The sequence below is a fragment of the Oncorhynchus nerka genome, linkage group LG10 (assembly GCF_034236695.1).
Source record: "Oncorhynchus nerka isolate Pitt River linkage group LG10, Oner_Uvic_2.0, whole genome shotgun sequence".
Taxonomy (NCBI): domain Eukaryota; kingdom Metazoa; phylum Chordata; class Actinopteri; order Salmoniformes; family Salmonidae; genus Oncorhynchus; species Oncorhynchus nerka.
Window position 1 is genome coordinate 3,063,475 of NC_088405.1, and position 24,174 is coordinate 3,087,648.

Consider the following 24,174-nt stretch of genomic DNA (forward strand, 5'->3'; position numbering starts at 1 on the left):
TGAGCCGGGACGAGTGGGACTCGCTGACTGACTGGCTGGCTGACTGGTTGACTAACTGGCAGACTGACTGGTTGACTACACGGCTGGCTGGCTGACTGACTGGCTGTGGACTGCATTGTATAGAGAAAAGAGCTGATTAACCATATGACAATAGGACTTGTGCAGAACAGATTCCAGACAGGGAGGCCAGCAGGGCCGGTCCAAACCAGCTGATTTTGCGCTGCTATTTTGGTCCCCCCTACGGATCATGCTGCACAGAGTGACTTGCGCCTACAAATATGGTAAGTGAGGGAGAGATCCCCAGCTCAGCTATGTAGAGGTGCTGTCTGTGGAGACAGCTGGGGGAAGGCTAGTGGTCACAGCACCGGTATTACTGTCAGGGAGCTGTGAGGCTAGGTACTGTCAGGGAGCTGTGAGGCTGGGGAGCTGTGAGGCTAGGTAGTGTCAGGGAGCTGTGAGTCTAGGTAGTGTCAGGGAGCTGTGAAGCTAGGTACTGTCAGGGAGCTGTGAGGCTGGGGAGCTGTGAAGCTAGATACTGTCAGGGAGCTGTGAGTCTAGGTAGTGTCAGGGAGCTGTGAAGCTAGGTAGTGTCAGGGAGCTGTGAGTCTAGGTAGTGTCAGGGAGCTGTGAGGCTAGATACTGTCAGGGAGCTGTGAGACTAGATAGTGTCAGGGAGCTGTGAGGCAAGATACTGTCAGGGAGCTGTGAGCCTATGGAGCTGTGAGGCTAGGTAGTGTCAGGGAGCTGTGAGGCTAGATAGTGTCAGGGAGCTGTGAGGCTAGGTACTGTCAGGGAGCTGTGAGGCTAGATAGTGTCAGGGAGCTGTGAGGCTAGATAGTGTCAGGGAGCTGTGAGGCTAGGTACTGTCAGGGAGCTGTGAGGCTAGATAGTGTCAGGGAGCTGTGAGGCTAGATAGTGTCAGGGAGCTGTGAGGCTAGGTAGTGTCAGGGAGCTGTGAGGCTAGGTAGTGTCAGGGAGCTGTGAGGCTAGATACTGTCAGGGAGCTGTGAGGCTGGGGAGCTGTGAGGCTAGATACTGTCAGGGAGTTGTGAGGCTAGATACTGTCAGGGAGCTGTGAGCCTATGGAGCTGTGAGGCTAGGTAGTGTCAGGGAGCTGTGAGGCTAGATAGTGTCAGGGAGCTGTGAGGCTAGGTAGTGTCAGGGAGCTGTGAGGCTAGATAGTGTCAGGGAGCTGTGAGGCTAGATAGTGTCAGGGAGGCTGTGAGGCTGTGAGGCTGTAGTGTCAGGAGCTGTGAGGCTAGATAGTGTCAGGGAGCTGTGAGGCTAGATAGTGTCAGGGAGCTGTGAGGCTAGGTAGTGTCAGGGAGCTGTGAGGCTAGGTAGTGTCAGGGAGCTGTGAGGCTAGGTAGTGTCAGGGAGCTGTGTGGCTAGGTAGTTTCAGGGAGCTGTGAGGCTAGATACTGTCAGGAAGCTGTGAAGCTAGGTACTGTCAGGGAGCTGTGAGGCTAGGTAGTGTCAGAGAGCTGTGAGGCTAGGTAGTGTCAGAGAGCTGTGAGGCTAAGTAGTGTCAGAGAGCTGTGAGGCTAAGTAGTGTCAGAGAGCTGTGAGGCTAAGTGGTGTCAGGTTGAGACCAGTGTTAGCAGGCTAGGTAGTGTCAGGTTGAGACCAGTGTTAGCAGGCTAGGTAGTATCAGGTTGAGACCAGTGTTAGCAGGCTAGGTAGTCTCAGGGGTTAAGACCAGTGTTAGCAGGCTAGGTAGTATCAGGTTGAGACCAGTGTTAGCAGGCTAGGTAGTATCAGGTTAAGACCAGTGTTAGCAGGCTAGGTAGTATCAGGTTGAGACCAGTGTTAGCAGGCTAGGTAGTCTCAGGGGTTAAGACCAGTGTTAGCAGGCTAGGTAGTATCAGGTTGAGACCAGTGTTAGCAGGCTAGGTAGTATCAGGTTAAGACCAGTGTTAGCAGGCTAGGTAGTATCAGGTTGAGACCAGTGTTAGCAGGCTAGGTAGTATCAGGTTGAGACCAGTGTTAGCAGGCTAGGTAGTATCAGGGGTTAAGACCAGTGTTAGCAGGCTAGGTAGTGTCAGGTTAAGACCAGTGTTAGCAGGCTAGGTAGTATCAGGTTGAGACCAGTGTTAGCAGGCTAGGTAGTGTCAGGTTAAGACCAGTGTTAGCAGGCTAGGTAGTATCAGGTTGAGACCAGTGTTAGCAGGCTAGGTAGTATCAGGGGTTGAGACCAGTGTTAGCAGGCTAGGTAGTATCAGGGGTTAAGACCAGTGTTAGCAGGCTAGGTAGTATCAGGTTGAGACTAGTGTTAGCAGGCTAGGTAGTATCAGGTTGAGACCAGTGTTAGCAGGCTAGGTAGTGTCAGGTTAAGACCAGTGTTAGCAGGCTAGGTAGTATCAGGGGTTAAGACCAGTGTTAGCAGGCTAGGTAGTATCAGGTTGAGACCAGTGTTAGCAGGCTAGGTAGTGTCAGGTTAAGACCAGTGTTAGCAGGCTAGGTAGTATCAGGTTAAGACCAGTGTTAGCAGGCTAGGTAGTGTCAGGTTAAGACCAGTGTTAGCAGGCTAGGTAGTGTCAGGTTAAGACCAGTGTTAGCAGGCTAGGTAGTATCAGGTTAAGACCAGTGTTAGCAGGCTAGGTAGTGTCAGGTTAAGACCAGTGTTAGCAGGCTAGGTAGTGTCAGGTTAAGACCAGTGTTAGCAGGCTAGGTGGTATCAGGTTAAGACCAGTGTTAGCAGGCTAGGTAGTATCAGGTTAAGACCAGTGTTAGCAGGCTAGGTAGTATCAGGTTAAGACCAGTGTTAAGGCTAGGTAGTATCCAGTGTTAGCAGGCTAGGTAGTATCAGGTTAAGACCAGTGTTAGCAGGCTAGGTAGTGTCAGGTTAAGACCAGTGTTAGCAGGCTAGGTAGTATCAGGTTGAGACCAGTGTTAGCAGGCTAGGTAGTATCAGGTTGAGACCAGTGTTAGCAGGCTAGGTAGTGTCAGGTTAAGACCAGTGTTAGCAGGCTAGGTAGTATCAGGGGTTAAGACCAGTGTTAGCAGGCTAGGTAGTATCAGGGGTTAAGACCAGTGTTAGCAGGCTAGGTAGTGTCAGGTTAAGACCAGTGTTAGCAGGCTAGGTAGTATCAGGTTAAGACCAGTGTTAGCAGGCTAGGTAGTATCAGGTTGAGACCAGTGTTAGCAGGCTAGGTAGTATCAGGGGTTAAGACCAGTGTTAGCAGGCTAGGTAGTGTCAGGTTAAGACCAGTGTTAGCAGGCTAGGTAGTGTCAGGTTGAGACCAGTGTTAGCAGGCTAGGTAGTGTCAGGTTAAGACCAGTGTTAGCAGGCTAGGTAGTATCAGGGGTTAAGACCAGTGTTAGCAGGCTAGGTAGTATCAGGTTGAGACCAGTGTTAGCAGGCTAGGTAGTATCAGGTTAAGACCAGTGTTAGCAGGCTAGGTAGTGTCAGGGGTTAAGACCAGTGCTAGCAGGCTAGGTAGTGTCAGGTTGAGACCAGTGTTAGCAGGCTAGGTAGTATCAGGGGTTAAGACCAGTGTTAGCAGGCTAGGTAGTATCAGGGGTTAAGACCAGTGTTAGCAGGCTAGGTAGTATCAGGTTGAGACTAGTGTTAGCAGGCTAGGTAGTATCAGGTTGAGACCAGTGTTAGCAGGCTAGGTAGTGTCAGGTTAAGACCAGTGTTAGCAGGCTAGGTAGTATCAGGTTAAGACCAGTGTTAGCAGGCTAGGTAGTATCAGGTTGAGACCAGTGTTAGCAGGCTAGGTAGTGTCAGGTTAAGACCAGTGTTAGCAGGCTAGGTAGTATCAGGGGTTAAGACCAGTGTTAGCAGGCTAGGTAGTGTCAGGTTGAGACCAGTGTTAGCAGGCTAGGTAGTGTCAGGTTAAGACCAGTGTTAGCAGGCTAGGTAGTATCAGGTTAAGACCAGTGTTAGCAGGCTAGGTAGTATCAGGGGTTAAGACCAGTGTTAGCAGGCTAGGTAGTATCAGGTTAAGACCAGTGTTAGCAGGCTAGGTAGTATCAGGTTAAGACCAGTGTTAGCAGGCTAGGTAGTGTCAGGTTAAGACCAGTGTTAGCAGGCTAGGTAGTATCAGGTTAAGACCAGTGTTAGCAGGCTAGGTAGTATCAGGGGTTAAGACCAGTGTTAGCAGGCTAGGTAGTGTCAGGTTAAGACCAGTGTTAGCAGGCTAGGTAGTATCAGGTTAAGACCAGTGTTAGCAGGCTAGGTAGTATCAGGTTAAGACCAGTGTTAGCAGGCTAGGTAGTATCAGGTTAAGACCAGTGTTAGCAGGCTAGGTAGTGTCAGGTTAAGACCAGTGTTAGCAGGCTAGGTAGTATCAGGTTGAGACCAGTGTTAGCAGGCTAGGTAGTATCAGGTTGAGACCAGTGTTAGCAGGCTAGGTAGTGTCAGGTTAAGACCAGTGTTAGCAGGCTAGGTAGTGTCAGGTTGAGACCAGTGTTAGCAGGCTAGGTAGTATCAGGGGTTAAGACCAGTGTTAGCAGGCTAGGTAGTATCAGGGGTTAAGACCAGTGTTAGCAGGCTAGGTAGTGTCAGGTTGAGACCAGTGTTAGCAGGCTAGGTAGCATCAGGGGTTAAGACCAGTGTTAGACAGGCTAGGTAGTGTCAGGTTAAGACCAGTGTTAGCAGGCTAGGTAGTGTCAGGTTGAGACCAGTGTTAGCAGGCTAGGTAGTGTCAGGTTAAGACCAGTGTTAGCAGGCTAGGTAGTATCAGGGGTTAAGACCAGTGTTAGCAGGCTAGGTAGTATCAGGTTGAGACCAGTGTTAGCAGGCTAGGTAGTATCAGGTTGAGACCAGTGTTAGCAGGCTAGGTAGTATCAGGGGTTAAGACCAGTGTTAGCAGGCTAGGTAGTATCAGGTTAAGACCAGTGTTAGCAGGCTAGGTAGTATCAGGTTAAGACCAGTGTTAGCAGGCTAGGTAGTATCAGGTTAAGACCAGTGTTAGCAGGCTAGGTAGTGTCAGGGGTTAAGACCAGTGCTAGCAGGCTAGGTAGTGTCAGGTTGAGACCAGTGTTAGCAGGCTAGGTAGTATCAGGGGTTAAGACCAGTGTTAGCAGGCTAGGTAGTATCAGGGGTTAAGACCAGTGTTAGCAGGCTAGGTAGTATCAGGTTAAGACCAGTGTTAGCAGGCTAGGTAGTATCAGGGGTTAAGACCAGTGTTAGCAGGCTAGGTAGTATCAGGTTAAGACCAGTGTTAGCAGGCTAGGTAGTTCCATTGCTGTAGTGTCCTGGTCTCCGGAACTCGTCATGTTTCTTCCAGCCAGGTATTTTTAGCGCTGATATAATGTCTCTCTGCTTGGGCCAATCCCTGCGCTGCTAATTGACGACTCCGGTGTCACTCTCAAACAGGGAAAATGGCAGTGGAGGAGGGAGCAGAGTTGCTAGAAGCAGTAAGTGTTGACATTCAATTACATTGTACTGTTTCACTCTCTGCATCACTACTCATTAGTTGTGACTGTAGGAATGTGTGGTGACATTGGCTGGTGTTGTGTTGTGACTTAGGGCTGAGAGATGGACCCGTGTCAGGGTAATAGATGTCACAGTGTATACGGGATGGGACAGAGGACAAGCATGCTGCAGCACCGTGACGCATTGTGTGGCAGGGGCTTAGATTTCAGATAAGGACCCCGGAATGACTCAGAGATGAGGGAAAAGACTGTTTTATATTAGTGTGTTACTGTGGGGGACATGACTGTAGTAGATATGAACAGGGATGTTACTGTAGTAGATATGAACAGGGATGTTACTGTAGTAGACATTAACAGGGATGTTACTGTAGTAGATATGAACAGGGATGTTACTGTAGTAGATATTAACAGGGATGTTACTGTAGTAGATATTAACAGGGATGTTACTGTAGTAGATATGAACAGGGATGTTACTGTAGTAGATATTAACAGGGATGTTACTGTAGTAGATATGAACATTAACAGGGATGTTACTGTAGTAGATATTAACAGGGATGTTACTGTAGTAGATATGAACAGGGATGTTACTGTAGTAGATATGAACATTAACAGGGATGTTACTGTAGTAGATATTAACAGGGATGTTACTGTAGTAGATATTAACAGGGATGTTACTGTGTTAGAGGCTAGGGATGTTACTGTTGAGTAGATATGAACATTAGCAGGGATGTTACTGTAGTAGACATTAACAGGGATGTTACTGTAGTAGATATGAACAGGGATGTTACTGTAGTAGATATTAACAGGGATGTTACTGTAGTAGATATTAACAGGGATGTTACTGTAGTAGATATGAACATTAACAGGGATGTTACTGTAGTAGATATGAACAGGGATGTTACTGTAGTAGATATGAACAGGGATGTTACTGTAGTAGATATTAACAGGGATGTTACTGTAGTAGAGGTTATTACCAGGGATGTTACTGTAGTAGATATGAACAGGGATGTTACTGTAGTAGATATTAACAGGGATGTTACTGTAGTAGATATTAACAGGGATGTTACTGTAGTAGATATGAACAGGGATGTTACTGTAGTAGATATGAACATTAACAGGGATGTTACTGTAGTAGATATGAACAGGGATGTTACTGTAGTAGATATGAACATTAACAGGGATGTTACTGTAGTAGATATTAACAGGGATGTTACTGTAGTAGATATGGTTAACAGGGATGTTACTGTAGTAGATATGAACAGTGGATGTTAGCAGTAGATATGAACAGGGATGACCAGTGTTAGAGGCTAACAGGTATGTTACTGTAGTTAGATATTAACAGGGATGTTACTGTAGTAGATATGGTTGAACCAGGGATGTTACTGTAGTAGATATGAACATTAACAGGGTGTTACAGGCTAGATATTAACAGGGATGTTTGTAGCAGATATGAACATTAACAGGGATGTTACTGTAGTAGATATTAACAGGGATGTTACTGTAGTAGATATGAACATTAACAGGGATGTTACTGTAGTAGATATGAACAGGGATGTTACTGTAGTAGATATGAACAGGGATGTTACTGTAGTAGATATGAACAGGGATGTTACTGTAGTAGATATTAACAGGGATGTTACTGTAGTAGATATGAACATTAACAGGGATGTTACTGTAGTAGATATGAACAGGGATGTTACTGTAGTAGATATTAACAGGGATGTTACTGTAGTAGATATTAACAGGGATGTTACTGTAGTAGATATGAACAGGGATGTTACTGTAGTAGATATGAACATTAACAGGGATGTTACTGTAGTAGATATGAACATTAACAGGGATGTTACTGTAGTAGATATGAACAGGGATGTTACTGTAGTAGATATTAACAGGGATGTTACTGTAGTAGATATTAACAGGGATGTTACTGTAGTAGATATGAACAGGGATGTTACTGTAGTAGATATGAACAGGGATGTTACTGTAGTAGATATGAACAGGGATGTTACTGTAGTAGATATTAACAGGGATGTTACTGTAGTAGATATGAACATTAACAGGGATGTTACTGTAGTAGATATTAACAGGGATGTTACTGTAGTAGATATTAACAGGGATGTTACTGTAGTAGATATTAACAGGGATGTTACTGTAGTAGATATGAACAGGGATGTTACTGTAGTAGATATTAACAGGGATGTTACTGTAGTAGATATGAACAGGGATGTTACTGTAGTAGATATGAACAGGGATGTTACTGTAGTAGATATTAACAGGGATGTTACTGTAGTAGATATTAACAGGGATGTTACTGTAGTAGATATTAACAGGGATGTTACTGTAGTAGATATGAACAGGGATGTTACTGTAGTAGATATTAACAGGGATGTTACTGTAGTAGATATTAACAGGGATGTTACTGTAGTAGATATGAACAGGGATGTTACTGTAGTAGATATTAACAGGGATGTTACTGTAGTAGATATGAACAGGGATGTTACTGTAGTGATATTAACAGGGATGTTACTGTAGTAGATATTAACAGGGATGTTACTGTAGTAGATATTAACAGGGATGTTACTGTAGTAGATATTAACAGGGATGTTACTGTGGTAGATATTAACAGGGATGTTACTAGTAGATATGAACAGGGATGTTACTGTAGTAGATATTAACAGGGATGTTACTGTAGTAGATGATTAACAGTGGATGTTAGGGTAGATATGAACAGGGATGTTACTGAGTAGAGTTAACAGGATGTTACTGTAGAGATATGAATCACCTGACTACAGTGGGAGATATTAACAGGGATGTTATATCACCTGACTATTAACAGGAGTTACTTAGAGAGATGAATCACCTGACTACAGTGGGAGAGATTAGAGAGGGATGTTACTGTAGTAGATATGACTACAGGGGAGAGATTGGAGAGAGATGTATATCACCTGACTACAGTGGGAGGGAGATTGGAGAGAGATGTATATCACCTGACTACAGTGGGAGGAGATTGGAGAGAGATGTATATCACCTGACTACAGTGGGAGGGAGATTGGAGAGAGGTGTATATCACCTGACTACAGTGGGAGGGAGATTGGAGAGAGGTGTATATCACCTGACTACAGTGGGAGATTGGAGAGAGATGTATATCACCTGACTACAGTGGGAGGGAGATTGGAGAGAGATGTATATCACCTGACTACAGTGGGAGGGAGATTGGAGAGAGGTGTATATCACCTGACTACAGTGGGAGGGAGATTGGAGAGAGGTGTATATCACCTGACTACAGTGGGAGATTGGAGAGAGATGTATATCACCTGACTACAGTGGGAGGGAGATTGGAGAGAGATGTATATCACCTGACTACAGTGGGAGGGAGATTGGAGAGAGATGTATATCACCTGACTACAGTGGGAGGGAGATTGGAGAGAGATGTATATCACCTGACTACAGTGGGAGGGAGATTGGAGAGAGGTGTATATCACCTGACTACAGTGGAGGGAGATTGGAGAGAGATGTATATCACCTGACTACAGTGGGAGGGAGATTGGAGAGAGGTGTATATCACCTGACTACAGTGGGAGATTGGAGAGAGATGTATATCACCTGACTACAGTGGGAGGGAGATTGGAGAGAGATGTATATCACCTGACTACAGTGGGAGATTGGAGAGAGATGTATATCACCTGACTACAGTGGGAGGGAGATTGGAGAGAGATGTATATCACCTGACTACAGTGGGAGATTGGAGAGAGATGTATATCACCTGACTACAGTGGGAGGGAGATTGGAGAGAGGTGTATATCACCTGACTACAGTGGGAGGGAGATTGGAGAGAGGTGTATACCACCTGACTACAGTGGGAGGGAGATTGGAGAGAGGTGTATATCACCTGACTACAGTGGGAGATTGGAGAGAGGTGTATATCACCTGACTACAGTGGGAGATTGGAGAGAGGTGTATATCACCTGACTACAGTGGGAGATTGGAGAGAGATGTATATCACCTGACTACAGTGGGAGGGAGATTGGAGAGAGGTGTATATCACCTGACTACAGTGGGAGGGAGATTGGAGAGAGATGTATATCACCTGACTACAGTGGGAGGGAGATTAGAGAGAGATGTATATCACCTGACTACAGTGGGAGGGAGATTGGAGAGAGATGTATATCACCTGACTACAGTGGGAGGGAGATTGGAGAGAGGTGTATATCACCTGACTACAGTGGGAGATTGGAGAGAGATGTATATCACCTGACTACAGTGGGAGGGAGATTGGAGAGAGATGTATATCACCTGACTACAGTGGGAGGGAGATTGGAGAGAGGTGTATATCACCTGACTACAGTGGGAGGGAGATTGGAGAGAGGTGTATATCACCTGACTACAGTGGGAGATTGGAGAGAGATGTATATCACCTGACTACAGTGGGAGGGAGATTGGAGAGAGGTGTATATCACCTGACTACAGTGGGAGGGAGATTGGAGAGAGATGTATATCACCTGACTACAGTGGGAGGGAGATTGGAGAGAGATGTATATCACCTGACTACAGTGGGAGGGAGATTGGAGAGAGGTGTATATCACCTGACTACAGTGGGAGGGAGATGGAGAGAGATGTATATCACCTGACTACAGTGGGAGGGAGATTGGGGAGAGATGTATACCACCTGACTACAGTGGGAGGGAGATTGGAGAGAGGTGTATATCACCTGACTACAGTGGGAGGGAGATTAGAGAGAGGTGTATATCACCTGACTACAGTGGGAGGGAGATTGGAGAGAGATGTATATCACCTGACTACAGTGGGAGGGAGATTGGAGAGAGATGTATATCACCTGACTACAGTGGGAGATTGGAGAGAGATGTATATCACCTGACTACAGTGGGAGGGAGATTGGAGAGAGGTGTATATCACCTGACTACAGTGGGAGGGAGATTGGAGAGAGATGTATATCACCTGACTACAGTGGGAGGGAGATTGGAGAGAGATGTATATCACCTGACTACAGTGGGAGGGAGATTGGAGAGAGGTGTATATCACCTGACTACAGTGGGAGAGATTGGAGAGAGATGTATATCACCTGACTACAGTGGGAGGGAGATTGGAGAGAGGTGTATATCACCTGACTACAGTGGGAGATTGGAGAGAGATGTATATCACCTGACTACAGTGGGAGGGAGATTGGAGAGAGATGTATATCACCTGACTACAGTGGGAGATTGGAGAGAGGTGTATATCACCTGACTACAGTGGGAGGGAGATTGGAGAGAGGTGTATATCACCTGACTACAGTGGGAGATTGGGGAGAGATGTATATCACCTGACTACAGTGGGAGATTGGAGAGAGATGTATATCACCTGACTACAGTGGGAGGGAGATTGGAGAGAGGTGTATATCACCTGACTACAGTGGGAGATTGGAGAGAGGTGTATATCACCTGACTACAGTGGGAGGGAGATTGGAGAGAGGTGTATATCACCTGACTACAGTGGGAGCGAGATTGGAGAGAGGTGTATATCACCTGACTACAGTGGGAGATTGGAGAGAGGTGTATATCACCTGACTACAGTGGGAGATTGGAGAGAGGTGTATATCACCTGACTACAGTGGGAGATTGGAGAGAGATGTATATCACCTGACTACAGTGGGAGGGAGATTGGAGAGAGGTGTATATCACCTGACTACAGTGGGAGGGAGATTGGAGAGAGGTGTATATCACCTGACTACAGTGGGAGATTGGAGAGAGGTGTATATCACCTGACTACAGTGGGAGGGAGATTAGAGAGAGTTGTATATCACCTGACTACAGTGGGAGGGAGATTGGAGAGAGGTGTATATCACCTGACTACAGTGGGAGGGAGATTGGAGAGAGATGTATATCACCTGACTACAGTGGGAGATTGGAGAGAGGTGTATACCACCTGACTACAGTGAGAGGGAGATTAGAGAGAGATGTATATCACCTGACTACAGTGGGAGGGAGATTGGAGAGAGGTGGACAGTGTAATAATAGTAATTTAGTTCCTGGTAGTTAGGGTTAGGGTATGTCCTGGTAGTTAGGGTTAGTGTATGTCCTGGTAGTTAGGGTTAGGGTAGTCCTGGTAGTTAAGGTTAGGGTAGATCCTGGTAGTTAGGGTTAGGGTAATTCCTGGTAGTTAGGGTTAGAGTCGTTCCTGATAGTTAGGGTTAGGGTAGTTCCTGGTAGATCCTGGTAGTTAGGGTTAGGGTCATTCCTGGTAGATCCTTGTAGTTAGGGTTAGGGTCGTTCCTGGTAGTTAGGGTTAGGGTATATCCTGGTAGTTAGGGTTAGGGTCGTTCCTGGTAGTTAGGGTTAGGGTATATCCTGGTAGTTAGGGTTAGGGTCGTTCCTGGTAGTTAGGGTTAGGGTCGTTCCTGGTAGTTCTCACGAACAGAACATCAGCTGACCTTCACAAAGACCCAGTCATAGTAGTTAACTTCCTGTTTACACAGTTTGATTACCAGGCAGAATGTACGTTTCCTACATAGTGCACTACTTCTGCCAGAGTCCTATGGGTTAGTCGTGCACTACTTCTGACCAGAGTCCATGGGTTAGTAGTGCGCTACTTCTGACCAGAGTCCTATGGGTACGTAAGTGCACTACTTCTGACCAGAGTCCTATGGGTTAGTAGTGCACTACTTCTGACTAGAGTCCTATGGGTTAGTAGTGCACTACTTCTGACCAGAGTCCTATGGGTTAGTAGTGCACTACTTCTGACCAGAGTCCTATGGGTTAGTAGTGCACTACTTCTGACCAGAGTCCCATGGGTTAGTAGTGCACTACTTCTGACCAGAGTCCATGGGTTAGTAGTGCACTACTTCTGACCAGAGTCCATGGGTTAGTAGTGCGCTACTTCTGACCAGAGTCCTATGGGTTAATAGTGCACTATAAAGGGAAAAGGGTGCCATTTGGGGCTTCACTTCCCAGTCTGATGGCTGATGTCTCTGTTGATATGCTGACCATCTACTGTATGGTATGATAACATGCTTTATGTGGTCTGATCTCATTATCCTCTAGCTACCTGCTGAAACGGTAGGGTCCATGCTTTATGTGGTCTGATCTCATTATCCTCTAGCTACCTGCTGAATCGGTAGGGTCCATGCTTTATGTGGTCTGATCTCATTATCCTCTAGCTACCTGCTGAATCTTGCTATGGTCTGATCTCATTATCCTCTAGCTACCTGCTGAATCTCATTATCCTCATTATCCTCTAGCTACCTGCTGAATCGGTAGGGTCCATGCTTTATGTGGTCTGATCTCATTATCCTCTAGCTACCTGCTGAATCGGTAGGGTCCATGCTTTATGTGGTCTGATCTCATTATCCTCTAGCTACCTGCTGAATCGGTAGGGTCCATGCTTTTTAGGATGAAGCTTTGGTGTTTACAGCAGTTTACCACCTTAGGCTTTTCAGACACATGTTTCCTCCATTGTATCAGTTGTGGAGAAACAGCACAGAGAACCCCTGTCATGATGCTGTACTGTACTGGTAACCAGGACAACACTGCCTGACCAGCTGCATGCTTGGCTCTAGTAACTGTAAAGTCCCCTCAGAGAGCCCAACCCCTGTCATGATGCTGTACTATACTGGTAACCAGGACAACACTGCCAGACCAGCTGCATGCTTGGCTCTAGTAACTGTAAAGTCCCCTCAGAGAGCCCAACCCCTGTCATGATGCTGTACTATACTGGTAACCAGGACAACACTGCCTGACCAGCTGCATGCTTGGCTCTAGTAACTGTAAAGTCCCCTCAGAGAGCCCAACCCCTGTCATGATGCTGTACTGGTAACCAGGACAACACTGCCAGACCAGCTGCATGCTTGGGTCTCGGTATGTAATGAAGACCGTTGTCTAGAACGACCAGAGGCATTACAAACAGTCATAATAGATCCCATCACTCAAATGTTATTGGTCACATGCGCCGAATACAACAGGTGTAGACTTTACAGTGAAATGCTTTCTTACAATCCGGTTCCCTACTGTGAAGAGTTTAAAAGTAAGACAAATATTTTCTAAATAAAAAAGGAAATAGTAACACAATAAAAACAATTATGAGGCTATATACAGGAAGTATCAGGTAATAACATGGCTATATACAGGAAGTATCAGGTAATAACATGGCTATATACAGGAAGTACCAGGTAATAACATGGCTATATACAGGAAGTATCAGGTAATAACATGGCTATATACAGGAAGTATCAGGTAATAACATGGCAATATACAGGAAGTACGTAACAGGTAATAACATGGCTATATACAGGAAGTACCAGGTAATAACATGGCTATATACAGGAAGTACCAGGTAATAACATGGCTATATACAGGAAGTACCAGGTAATAACATGGCAATTTACAGGAAGTACCAGGTAATAACATGGCTATATACAGGAAGTACCAGGGAATAACATGGCTATATACAGGAAGTACCAGGGAATAACATGGCTATATACAGGAAGTACCAGGGAATAACATGGCTATATACAGGAAGTACCAGGGAATAACATGGCTATATACAGGAAGTACCAGTACAGAGTCAATGTGCAGGGGCACCAGGGAATAACATGGCTATATACAGGAAGTACCAGGGAATAACATGGCTATATACAGGAAGTACCAGGGAATAACATGGCTATATACAGGAAGTACCAGGGAATAACATGGCTATATACAGGAAGTACCAGTACAGAGTCAATGTGCAGGGGCACCAGGGAATAACATGGCTATATACAGGAAGTACCAGGGAATAACATGGCTATATACAGGAAGTACCAGGGAATAACATGGCTATATACAGGAAGTACCAGGGAATAACATGGCTATATACAGGAAGTACCAGTACAGAGTCAATGTGCAGGGGCACCAGGTAGTTGAGGTAATTGAGGTAATACAGTATGATCATGTGGCTCGGGGTAAAAGTGACAATCAGCATATAAAATAAACAGAGTTGCAGCAGATGAAGAGTGTGGAAGTGTGTCTATCTACGAGTGGGTGTTTGTGTGGCATCAATATGTGTGTGTGTGTGTTTTGTGTATGTGAGCCTATGTTCTGTGTGTGCGTGTGCATATCCGAGTGTAAAACAATATGATAAAGAAATTAATTGTAGGAGTCAATATAAATAGAGACAGTAACCTCCTCTAGTTTAACATTCTACAGAGACAGTAACCTCCTCTAGTTTAACATTCTACAGAGACAGTAACCTCCTCTAGTTTAACATTCTACAGAGACAGTAACCTCCTCTAGTTTAACATTCTACAGAGACAGTAACCTCCTCTAGTTTAACATTCTACAGAGACAGTAACCTCCTCTAGTTTAACATTCTACAGAGACAGTAACCTCCTCTAGTTTAACATTCTACAGAGACAGTAACCTCCTCTAGTTTAACATTCTACAGAGACAGTAACCTCCTCTAGTTTAACATTCTACAGAGACAGTAACCTCCTCTAGTTTAACATTCTACAGAGACAGTAACCTCCTCTAGTTTAACATTCTACAGAGACAGTAACCTCCTCTAGTTTAACATTCTACAGAGACAGTAACCTCCTCTAGTTTAACATTCTACAGAGACAGTAACCTCCTCTAGTTTAACATTCTACAGAGACAGTAACCTCAGAGACAGTCTCCTCTAGTTTAACATTCTACAGAGACAGTAACCTCCTCTAGTTTAACATTCTACAGTAACCTCCTCTAGTTTAACATTCTACATTCTACAGAGACAGTAACCTCCTCTAGTTTAACATTCTAACAGTAACTCCTCTAGTTTAACATTCAGAGACAGTAACCTCCTCTAGTTTAACATTCTACAGAGACAGTAACCTCCTCTAGTTTAACATTCTACAGAGACAGTAACCTCCTCTAGTTTAACATTCTACAGAGACAGTAACCTCCTCTAGTTTAACATTCTACAGAGACAGTAACCTCCTCTAGTTTAACATTCTAACATTCTAGTTTAACATTCTACAGAGACAGTAACCTCCTCTAGTTTAACATTCTACAGAGACAGTAACAGTTTAACATTCTCCCTCTAGTTTAACATTCTACAGAGACAGAACCTCCTCTAGTTTAACATTCTACAGAGACAGTAACCTCCTCTAGTTTAACATTCTACAGAGACAGTAACCTCCTCTAGTTTAACATTCTACAGAGACAGTAACCTCCTCTAGTTTAACATTCTACAGAGACAGTAACCTCCTCTAGTTTAACATTCTACAGAGACAGTAACCTCCTCTAGTTTAACATTCTACAGAGACAGTAACCTCCTCTAGTTTAACATTCACAGAGACAGTAACCTCCTCTAGTTTAACATTCTACAGAGACAGTAACCTCTAGTTTAACATAGTAACCTTAGTTTAACATACTACAGAGACAGTAACCTCCTCTAGTTTAACATTCTACAGAGACAGTAACCTCTCTAGTTTAACATTCTACAGAGACAGTAACCTCCTTAGTTTAACATTCTACAGAGACAGTAACCTCCTCTAGTTTAACATTCTACAGAGACAGTAACCTCCTCTAGTTTAACATTCTACAGAGACAGTAACAGTTTAACATTCTCAGAGACAGTAACTCCTCTAGTTTAACATTCTACAGAGACAGTAACCTCCTCTAGTTTAACATTCTACAGAGACAGTAACCTCCTCTAGTTTAACATTCTACAGAGACAGTAACCTCCTCTAGTTTAACATTCTACAGAGACAGTAACCTCCTCTAGTTTAACATTCTACAGAGACAGTAACCTCCTCTAGTTTAACATTCTACAGAGACAGTAACCTCCTCTAGTTTAACATTCTACAGAGACAGTAACCTCCTCTAGTTTAACATTCTACAGAGACAGTAACCTCCTCTAGTTTAACATTCTACAGAGACAGTAACCTCCTCTAGTTTAACATTCTACAGAGACAGTAACCTCCTCTAGTTTAACATTCTACAGAGACAGTAACCTCCTCTAGTTTAACATTCTACAGAGACAGTAACCTCCTCTAGTTTAACATTCTACAGAGACAGTAACCTCCTCTAGTTTAACATTCTACAGAGACAGTAACCTCCTCTAGTTTAACATTCTACATTCTAGTTTAACATTCTACAGAGACAGTAACCTCCTCTAGTTTAACATTCTACAGAGACAGTAACCTCCTCTAGTTTAACATTCTACAGAGACAGTAACCTCTAGTTTAACATTCTACAGAGACAGTAACCTCTAGTTTAACATACTACAGAGACAGTAACCTCCTCTAGTTTAACATACTACAGAGACAGTAACCTCCTCTAGTTTAACATTCTAACATAACCTCTACAGAGACAGTAACCTCCTCTAGTTTAACATTCTACAGAGACAGTAACCTCCTCTAGTTTAACAACATAACCTCTTTAACATTCTACAGAGACAGTAACCTCCTCTAGTTTAACATTCTACAGAGACAGTAACCTCCTACAGAGACAGTAACCTCTAGTTTAACATTCTACAGAGACAGTAACCTCCTCTAGTTTAACATTCTACAGACATTCTACAGAGACAGTAACCTCCTCTAGTTTAACATTCTACAGAGACAGTAACCTCCTCTAGTTTAACATTCTACAGAGACAGTAACCTCCTCTAGTTTAACATTCTACAGAGACAGTAACCTCCTCTAGTTTAACATTCTACAGAGACAGTAACCTCCTCTAGTTTAACATTCTACAGAGACAGTAACATTCTCAGTAACTCCTAGTTTAACATTCTACAGAGACAGTAACCTCCTCTAGTTTAACATTCTACAGAGACAGTAACCTCCTCTAGTTTAACATTCTACAGAGACAGTAACCTCCTCTAGTTTAACATTCTACAGAGACAGTAACCTCCTCTAGTTTAACATTCTACAGAGACAGTAACCTCCTCTAGTTTAACATTCTACAGAGACAGTAACCTCCTCTAGTTTAACATTCTACAGAGACAGTAACCTCCTCTAGTTTAACATAACCTCCTCTAGTTTAACAGAGACAGTAACCTCCTCTAGTTTAACATTCTACAGAGACAGTAACCTCCTCTAGTTTAAACATTCTACAGAGACAGTAACCTCCTCTAGTTTAACATTCTACAGAGACAGTAACCTCCTCTAGTTTAACATTCTACAGAGACAGTAACCTCCTCTAGTTTAACATTCTACAGAGACAGTAACCTCCTCTAGTTTAACATTCTACAGAGACAGTAACCTCCTCTAGTTTAACATTCTACAGAGACAGTAACCTCCTCTAGTTTAACATTCTACAGAGACAGTAACCTCCTCTAGTTTAACATTCTACAGAGACAGTAACCTCCTCTAGTTTAACATTCTACAGAGACAGTAACCTCCTCTAGTTTAACATTCTACAGAGACAGTAACCTCCTCTAGTTTAACATTCTACAGAGACAGTAACCTCCTCTAGTTTAACATTCTACAGAGACAGTAACCTCCTCTAGTTTAACATTCTACAGAGACAGTAACCTAACATTCTCAGTAACCTCTCTAGTTTAACATTCAGTAACAGTTTAACATTCTACAGAGACAGTAACCTCCTCTAGTTTAACATTCTACAGAGACAGTAACCTCCTCTAGTTTAACATTCTACAGAGACAGTAACCTCCTCTAGTTTAACATTCTACAGAGACAGTAACCTCCTCTAGTGTAACATACTACAGAGACAGTAACCTCCTCTAGTTTAACATTCTACAGAGACAGTAACCTCCTCTAGTTTAACATTCTACAGAGACAGTAACCTCCTAGTTTAACATTCTACAGAGACAGTAACCTCCTCTAGTTTAACATTCTACAGAGACAGTAACCTCCTCTAGTTTAACATTCTACAGAGACAGTAACCTCCTCTAGTTTAACATTCTACAGAGACAGTAACCTCCTCTAGTTTAACATTCTACAGAGACAGTAACCTCCTCTAGTTTAACATTCTACAGAGACAGTAACCTCCTCTAGTTTAACATTCTACAGAGACAGTAACCTCCTCTAGTTTAACATTCTACAGAGACAGTAACCTCCTCTAGTTTAACATTCTACAGAGACAGTAACCTCCTCTAGTTTAACATTCTACAGAGACAGTAACCTCTAGTTTAACATCTAGTTTAACATTCTACAGAGACAGTAACCTCCTCTAGTTTAACATTCTACAGAGACAGTAACCTCTAGTTTAACATTCTACAGAGACAGTAACCTCCTCTAGTTTAACATTCTACAGAGACAGTAACCTCCTCTAGTTTAACATTCTACAGAGACAGTAACCTCCTCTAGTTTAACATTCTACAGAGACAGTAACCTCCTCTAGTTTAACATTCTACAGAGACAGTAACCTCCTCTAGTTTAACATTCTACAGAGACAGTAACCTCCTCTAGTTTAACATTCTACAGAGACAGTAACCTCCTCTAGTTTAACATTCTACAGAGACAGTAACCTCCTCTAGTTTAACATTCTACAGAGACAGTAACCTCCTCTAGTTTAACATTCTACAGAGACAGTAACCTCCTCTAGTTTAACATTCTACAGAGACAGTAACCTCCTCTAGTTTAACATTCTACAGAGACAGTAACCTCCTCTAGTTTAACATTCTACAGAGACAGTAACCTCCTCTAGTTTAACATTCTACAGAGACAGTAACCTCTAGTTTAACATTCTACAGAGACAGTAACCTCCTCTAGTTTAACATTCTACAGAGACAGTAACCTCCTCTAGTTTAACATTCTACAGAGACAGTAACCTCCTCTAGTTTAACATTCTACAGAGACAGTAACCTCCTCTAGTTTAACATTCTACAGAGACAGTAACCTCCTCTAGTTTAACATTCTACAGAGACAGTAACCTCCTCTAGTTTAACATTCTACAGAGACAGTAACCTCCTCTAGTTTAACATTCTAGTTTAACATTCTACAGAGACAGTAACCTCCTCTAGTTTAACATTCTACAGAGACAGTAACCTCCTCTAGTTTAACATTCTACAGAGACAGTAACCTCCTCTAGTTTAACATTCTACAGAGACAGTAACCTCCTCTAGTTTAACATTCTACAGAGACAGTAACCTCCTCTAGTTTAACATTCTACAGAGACAGTAACCTCCTCTAGTTTAACATTCTACAGAGACAGTAACCTCCTCTAGTTTAACATTCTACAGAGACAGTAACCTCCTCTAGTTTAACATTCTACAGAGACAGTAACCTCCTCTAGTTTAACATAACTACAGAACATTCTACAGACAGTAACCTCCTCTAGTTTAACATTCTACAGAGACAGTAACCTCCTCTAGTTTAACATTCTACAGAGACAGTAACCTCCTCTAGTTTAACATTCTACAGAGACAGTAACCTCCTCTAGTTTAACATTCTACAGAGACAGTAACCTCCTCTAGTTTAACATTCTACAGAGACAGTAACCTCCTCTAGTTTAACATTCTACAGAGACAGTAACCTCCTCTAGTTTAACATTCTACAGAGACAGTAACCTCCTCTAGTTTAACATTCTACAGAGACAGTAACCTCCATCTAGTTTAACATTCTACAGAGACAGTAACCTCCTCTAGTTTAACATTCTACAGAGACAGTAACCTCCTCTAGTTTAACATTCTACAGAGACAGTAACCTCCTCTAGTTTAACATTCTACAGAGACAGTAACCTCCTCTAGTTTAACATTCTACAGAGACAGTAACCTCCTCTAGTTTAACATAGTAACCTTAAACATTCTACAGAGACAGTAACCTCCTCTAGTTTAACATTCTACAGAGACAGTAACCTCAGAGACAGTCTAGTTTAACATTCTACAGAGACAGTAACCTCCTCTAGTTTAACATTCTACAGAGACAGTAACCTCCTCTAGTTTAACATTCTACAGAGACAGTAACCTCCTCTAGTTTAACATTCTACAGAGACAGTAACCTCCTCTAGTTTAACATTCTACAGAGACAGTAACCTCCTCTAGTTTAACATTCTACAGAGACAGTAACCTCCTCTAGTTTAACATTCTACAGAGACAGTAACCTCCTCTAGTTTAACATTCTACAGAGACAGTAACCTCCTCTAGTTTAACATTCTACAGAGACAGTAACCTCCTCTAGTTTAACATTCTACAGAGACAGTAACCTCCTCTAGTTTAACATTCTACAGAGACAGTAACCTCCTCTAGTTTAACATTCTACAGAGACAGTAACCTCCTCTAGTTTAACATTCTACAGAGACAGTAACCTCCTCTAGTTTAACATTCTACAGAGACAGTAACCTCCTCTAGTTTAACATTCTACAGAGACAGTAACCTCCTCTAGTTTAACATTCTACAGAGACAGTAACCTCCTCTAGTTTAACATTCTACAGTAACCTCCTCTAGTTTAACATTCTACAGAGACAGTAACCTCCTCTAGTTTAACATTCTACAGAGACAGTAACCTCCTCTAGTTTAACATTCTACAGAGACAGTAACCTCCTCTAGTTTAACATTCTACAGAGACAGTAACCTAGTTTAACATTCTACAGAGACAGTAACCTCCTCTAGTTTAACATTCTACAGAGACAGTAACCTCCTCTAGTTTAACATTCTACAGAGACAGTAACCTCCTCTAGTTTAACATTCTACAGAGACAGTAAGTTTAACATTCTACAGAGACAGTAACTAGTTTAACATTCTACAGAGACAGTAACCTCCTCTAGTTTAACATTCTACAGAGACAGTAACCTCCTCTAGTTTAACATTCTACAGAGACAGTAACCTCCTCTAGTTTAACATTCTACAGAGACAGTAACCTCCTCTAGTTTAACATTCTACAGAGACAGTAACCTCCTCTAGTAACCTTAACATTCTACAGAGACAGTAACCTCCTCTAGTTTAACATTCTACAGAGACAGTAACCTCCTCTAGTTTAACATTCTACAGAGACAGTAACCTCCTCTAGTTTAACATTCTACAGAGACAGTAACCTCCTCTAGTTTAACATTCTACAGAGACAGTAACCTCCTCTAGTTTAACATTCTACAGAGACAGTAACCTCCTCTAGTTTAACATTCTACAGAGACAGTAACCTCCTCTAGTTTAACATTCTACAGAGACAGTAACCTCCTCTAGTTTAACATTCTACAGAGACAGTAACCTCCTCTAGTTTAACATTCTACAGAGACAGTAACCTCTAGTTTAACATTCTACAGTTTAAACATTCTACAGAGACAGTAACCTCCTCTAGTTTAACATTCTACAGAGACAGTAACCTCCTCTAGTTTAACATTCTACAGAGACAGTAACCTCCTCTAGTTTAACATTCTACAGAGACAGTAACCTCCTCTAGTTTAACATTCTACAGAGACAGAACCTCCTCAGTTTAACATTCTACAGAGACAGTAACCTCTCTAGTTTAACATTCTACAGAGACAGTAACCTCCTCTAGTTTAACATTACTAACAGAACATTCTACAGACAGTAACCTCCTCTAGTTTAACATTCTACAGAGACAGTAACCTCCTCTAGTTTAACATTCTAGTTTAACATACTACAGAGACAGTAACCTCCTCTAGTTTAACATTCTACAGAGACAGTAACCTCCTCTAGTTTAACATTCTACAGAGACAGTAACCTCCTCTAGTTTAACATTTAACATTCTTAACAGAGACAGTAACCTCCTCTAGTTTAACATTCTACAGAGACAGTAACCTCCTCTAGTTTAACATTCTACAGAGACAGTAACCTCCTCTAGTTTAACATTCTACAGAGACAGTAACCTCCTCTAGTTTAACATTCTACAGAGACAGTAACCTCCTCTAGTTTAACATTCTACAGAGACAGTAACCTCCTCTAGTTTAACATTCTACAGAGACAGTAACCTCCTCTAGTTTAACATTCTACAGAGACAGTAACCTCCTCTAGTTTAACATTCTACAGAGACAGTAACCTCCTCTAGTTTAACATTCTACAGAGACAGTAACCTCCTCTCCTCTAGTTTAACATTCTACAGAGACAGTAACCTCCTCTAGTTTAACATTCTACAGAGACAGTAACCTCCTCTAGTTTAACATTCTACAGAGACAGTAACCTCCTCTAGTTTAACATTCTACAGAGACAGTAACCTCCTCTAGTTTAACATTCTACAGAGACAGTAACCTCATCTAGTTTAACATTCTACAGAGACAGTAACCTCCTCTAGTTTAACATTCTACAGAGACAGTAACCTCCTCTAGTTTAACATTCTACAGAGACAGTAACCTCCTCTAGTTTAACATTCTACAGAGACAGTAACCTCCTCTAGTTTAACATTCTACAGAGACAGTAACCTCCTCTAGTTTAACATTCTACAGAGACAGTAACCTCCTCTAGTTTAACATACTACAGAGACAGTAACCTCCTCTAGTTTAACATTCTACAGTAACCTCCTCTAGTTTAACATTCTACAGTAACCTCCTCTAGTTTAACATTCTACAGAGACAGTAACCTCATCTAGTTTAACATTCTACAGAGACAGTAACCTCCTCTAGTTTAACATTCTACAGAGACAGTAACCTCCTCTAGTTTAACATTCTACAGAGACAGTAACCTCCTCTAGTTTAACATTCTACAGAGACAGTAACCTCCTCTAGTTTAACATTCTACAGAGACAGTAACCTCCTCTAGTTTAACATTATACAGAGACAGTAACCTCCTCTAGTTTAACATTCTACAGAGACAGTAACCTCCTCTAGTTTAACATTCTACAGAGACAGTAACCTCCTCTAGTTTAACATTCTACAGAGACAGTAACCTCCTCTAGTTTAACATACTACAGTAACCTCCTCTAGTTTAACATACTACAGAGACAGTAACCTCCTCTAGTTTAACATTCTACAGAGACAGTAACCTCCTCTAGTTTAACATTCTACAGAGACAGTAACCTCCTCTAGTTTAACATTATACAGAGACAGTAACCTCCTCTAGTTTGTGCTGTGTAATCTCATGAAGCATTCTGGGGTCTCAGCTATATTTATCAGCCATCAGCTTCAGACTGCAGACGCTCAGGCAGTGGGGGGGCATGTGTGTGCAGACTGCCTGCTGCCTGTGGTGTGTGTGCGTGCGTTTGTGTGACTAGGGTGACTAGGGTGTGTCAGGATCAGAAATCTTTACTACACTACGGCACTGCACCAAGATCAGATCAGAGAGACACACGTTTCAGCCCAGATATTACTGTCTTTTTACAGGCCAGATATTACTGTCTGTTTACAGCCCAGATATTACTGTCTGTTTTCAGCCCAGATATGACTGTTTACAGCCCAGATATTACTGTTTACAGCCCAGATATTACTGTTTACAGCCCAGATATTACTGTCTGTTTACAGCCCAGATATTACTGTCTGTTTACAGCCCAGATATTACTGTCTGTTTACAGCCCAGATATTACTGTCTGTTTACAGCCCAGATATTACTGTTTACAGCCCAGATATTACTGTCTGTTTACAGCCCAGATATTACTGTCTGTTTACAGCCCAGATATTACTGTCTGTTTACAGCCCAGATATTACTGTTTCTGATATTACTGTTTACAGCCCAGATATTACTGTCTGTTTACAGCCCAGATATTACTGTCTGTTTACAGCCCAGATATTACTGTCTGTTTACAGCCCAGATATTACTGTCTTTTACAGCCTGTATGTTTACAGCAGATATTACTGTCTGTTTACAGCCCAGATATTACTGTCTGTTTACAGCCCAGATATTACTGTCTGTTTACAGCCCAGATATTACTGTCTGTTTACAGCCCAGATATTACTGTCTGTTTACAGCCCAGATATTACTGTTTACAGCCCAGAT

General features: G+C 42.7%; 1 protein-coding gene across 1 annotated transcript in view; it reads left to right on the top strand.

Annotated features, from left to right (window-relative positions):
* Nucleotides 1-4,915: 4,915 nt before the first annotated feature.
* Nucleotides 4,916-24,174, top strand: part of ank3b (ankyrin 3b) — a 236,231-nt gene continuing 216,972 nt past the window's right edge. The window contains 2 exon segments of the mRNA XM_065022916.1: nt 4,916-5,241; nt 5,327-5,367. Coding sequence (XP_064878988.1) covers nt 5,332-5,367 — 36 coding nt within the window. The 5' untranslated portion in view covers nt 4,916-5,241; nt 5,327-5,331.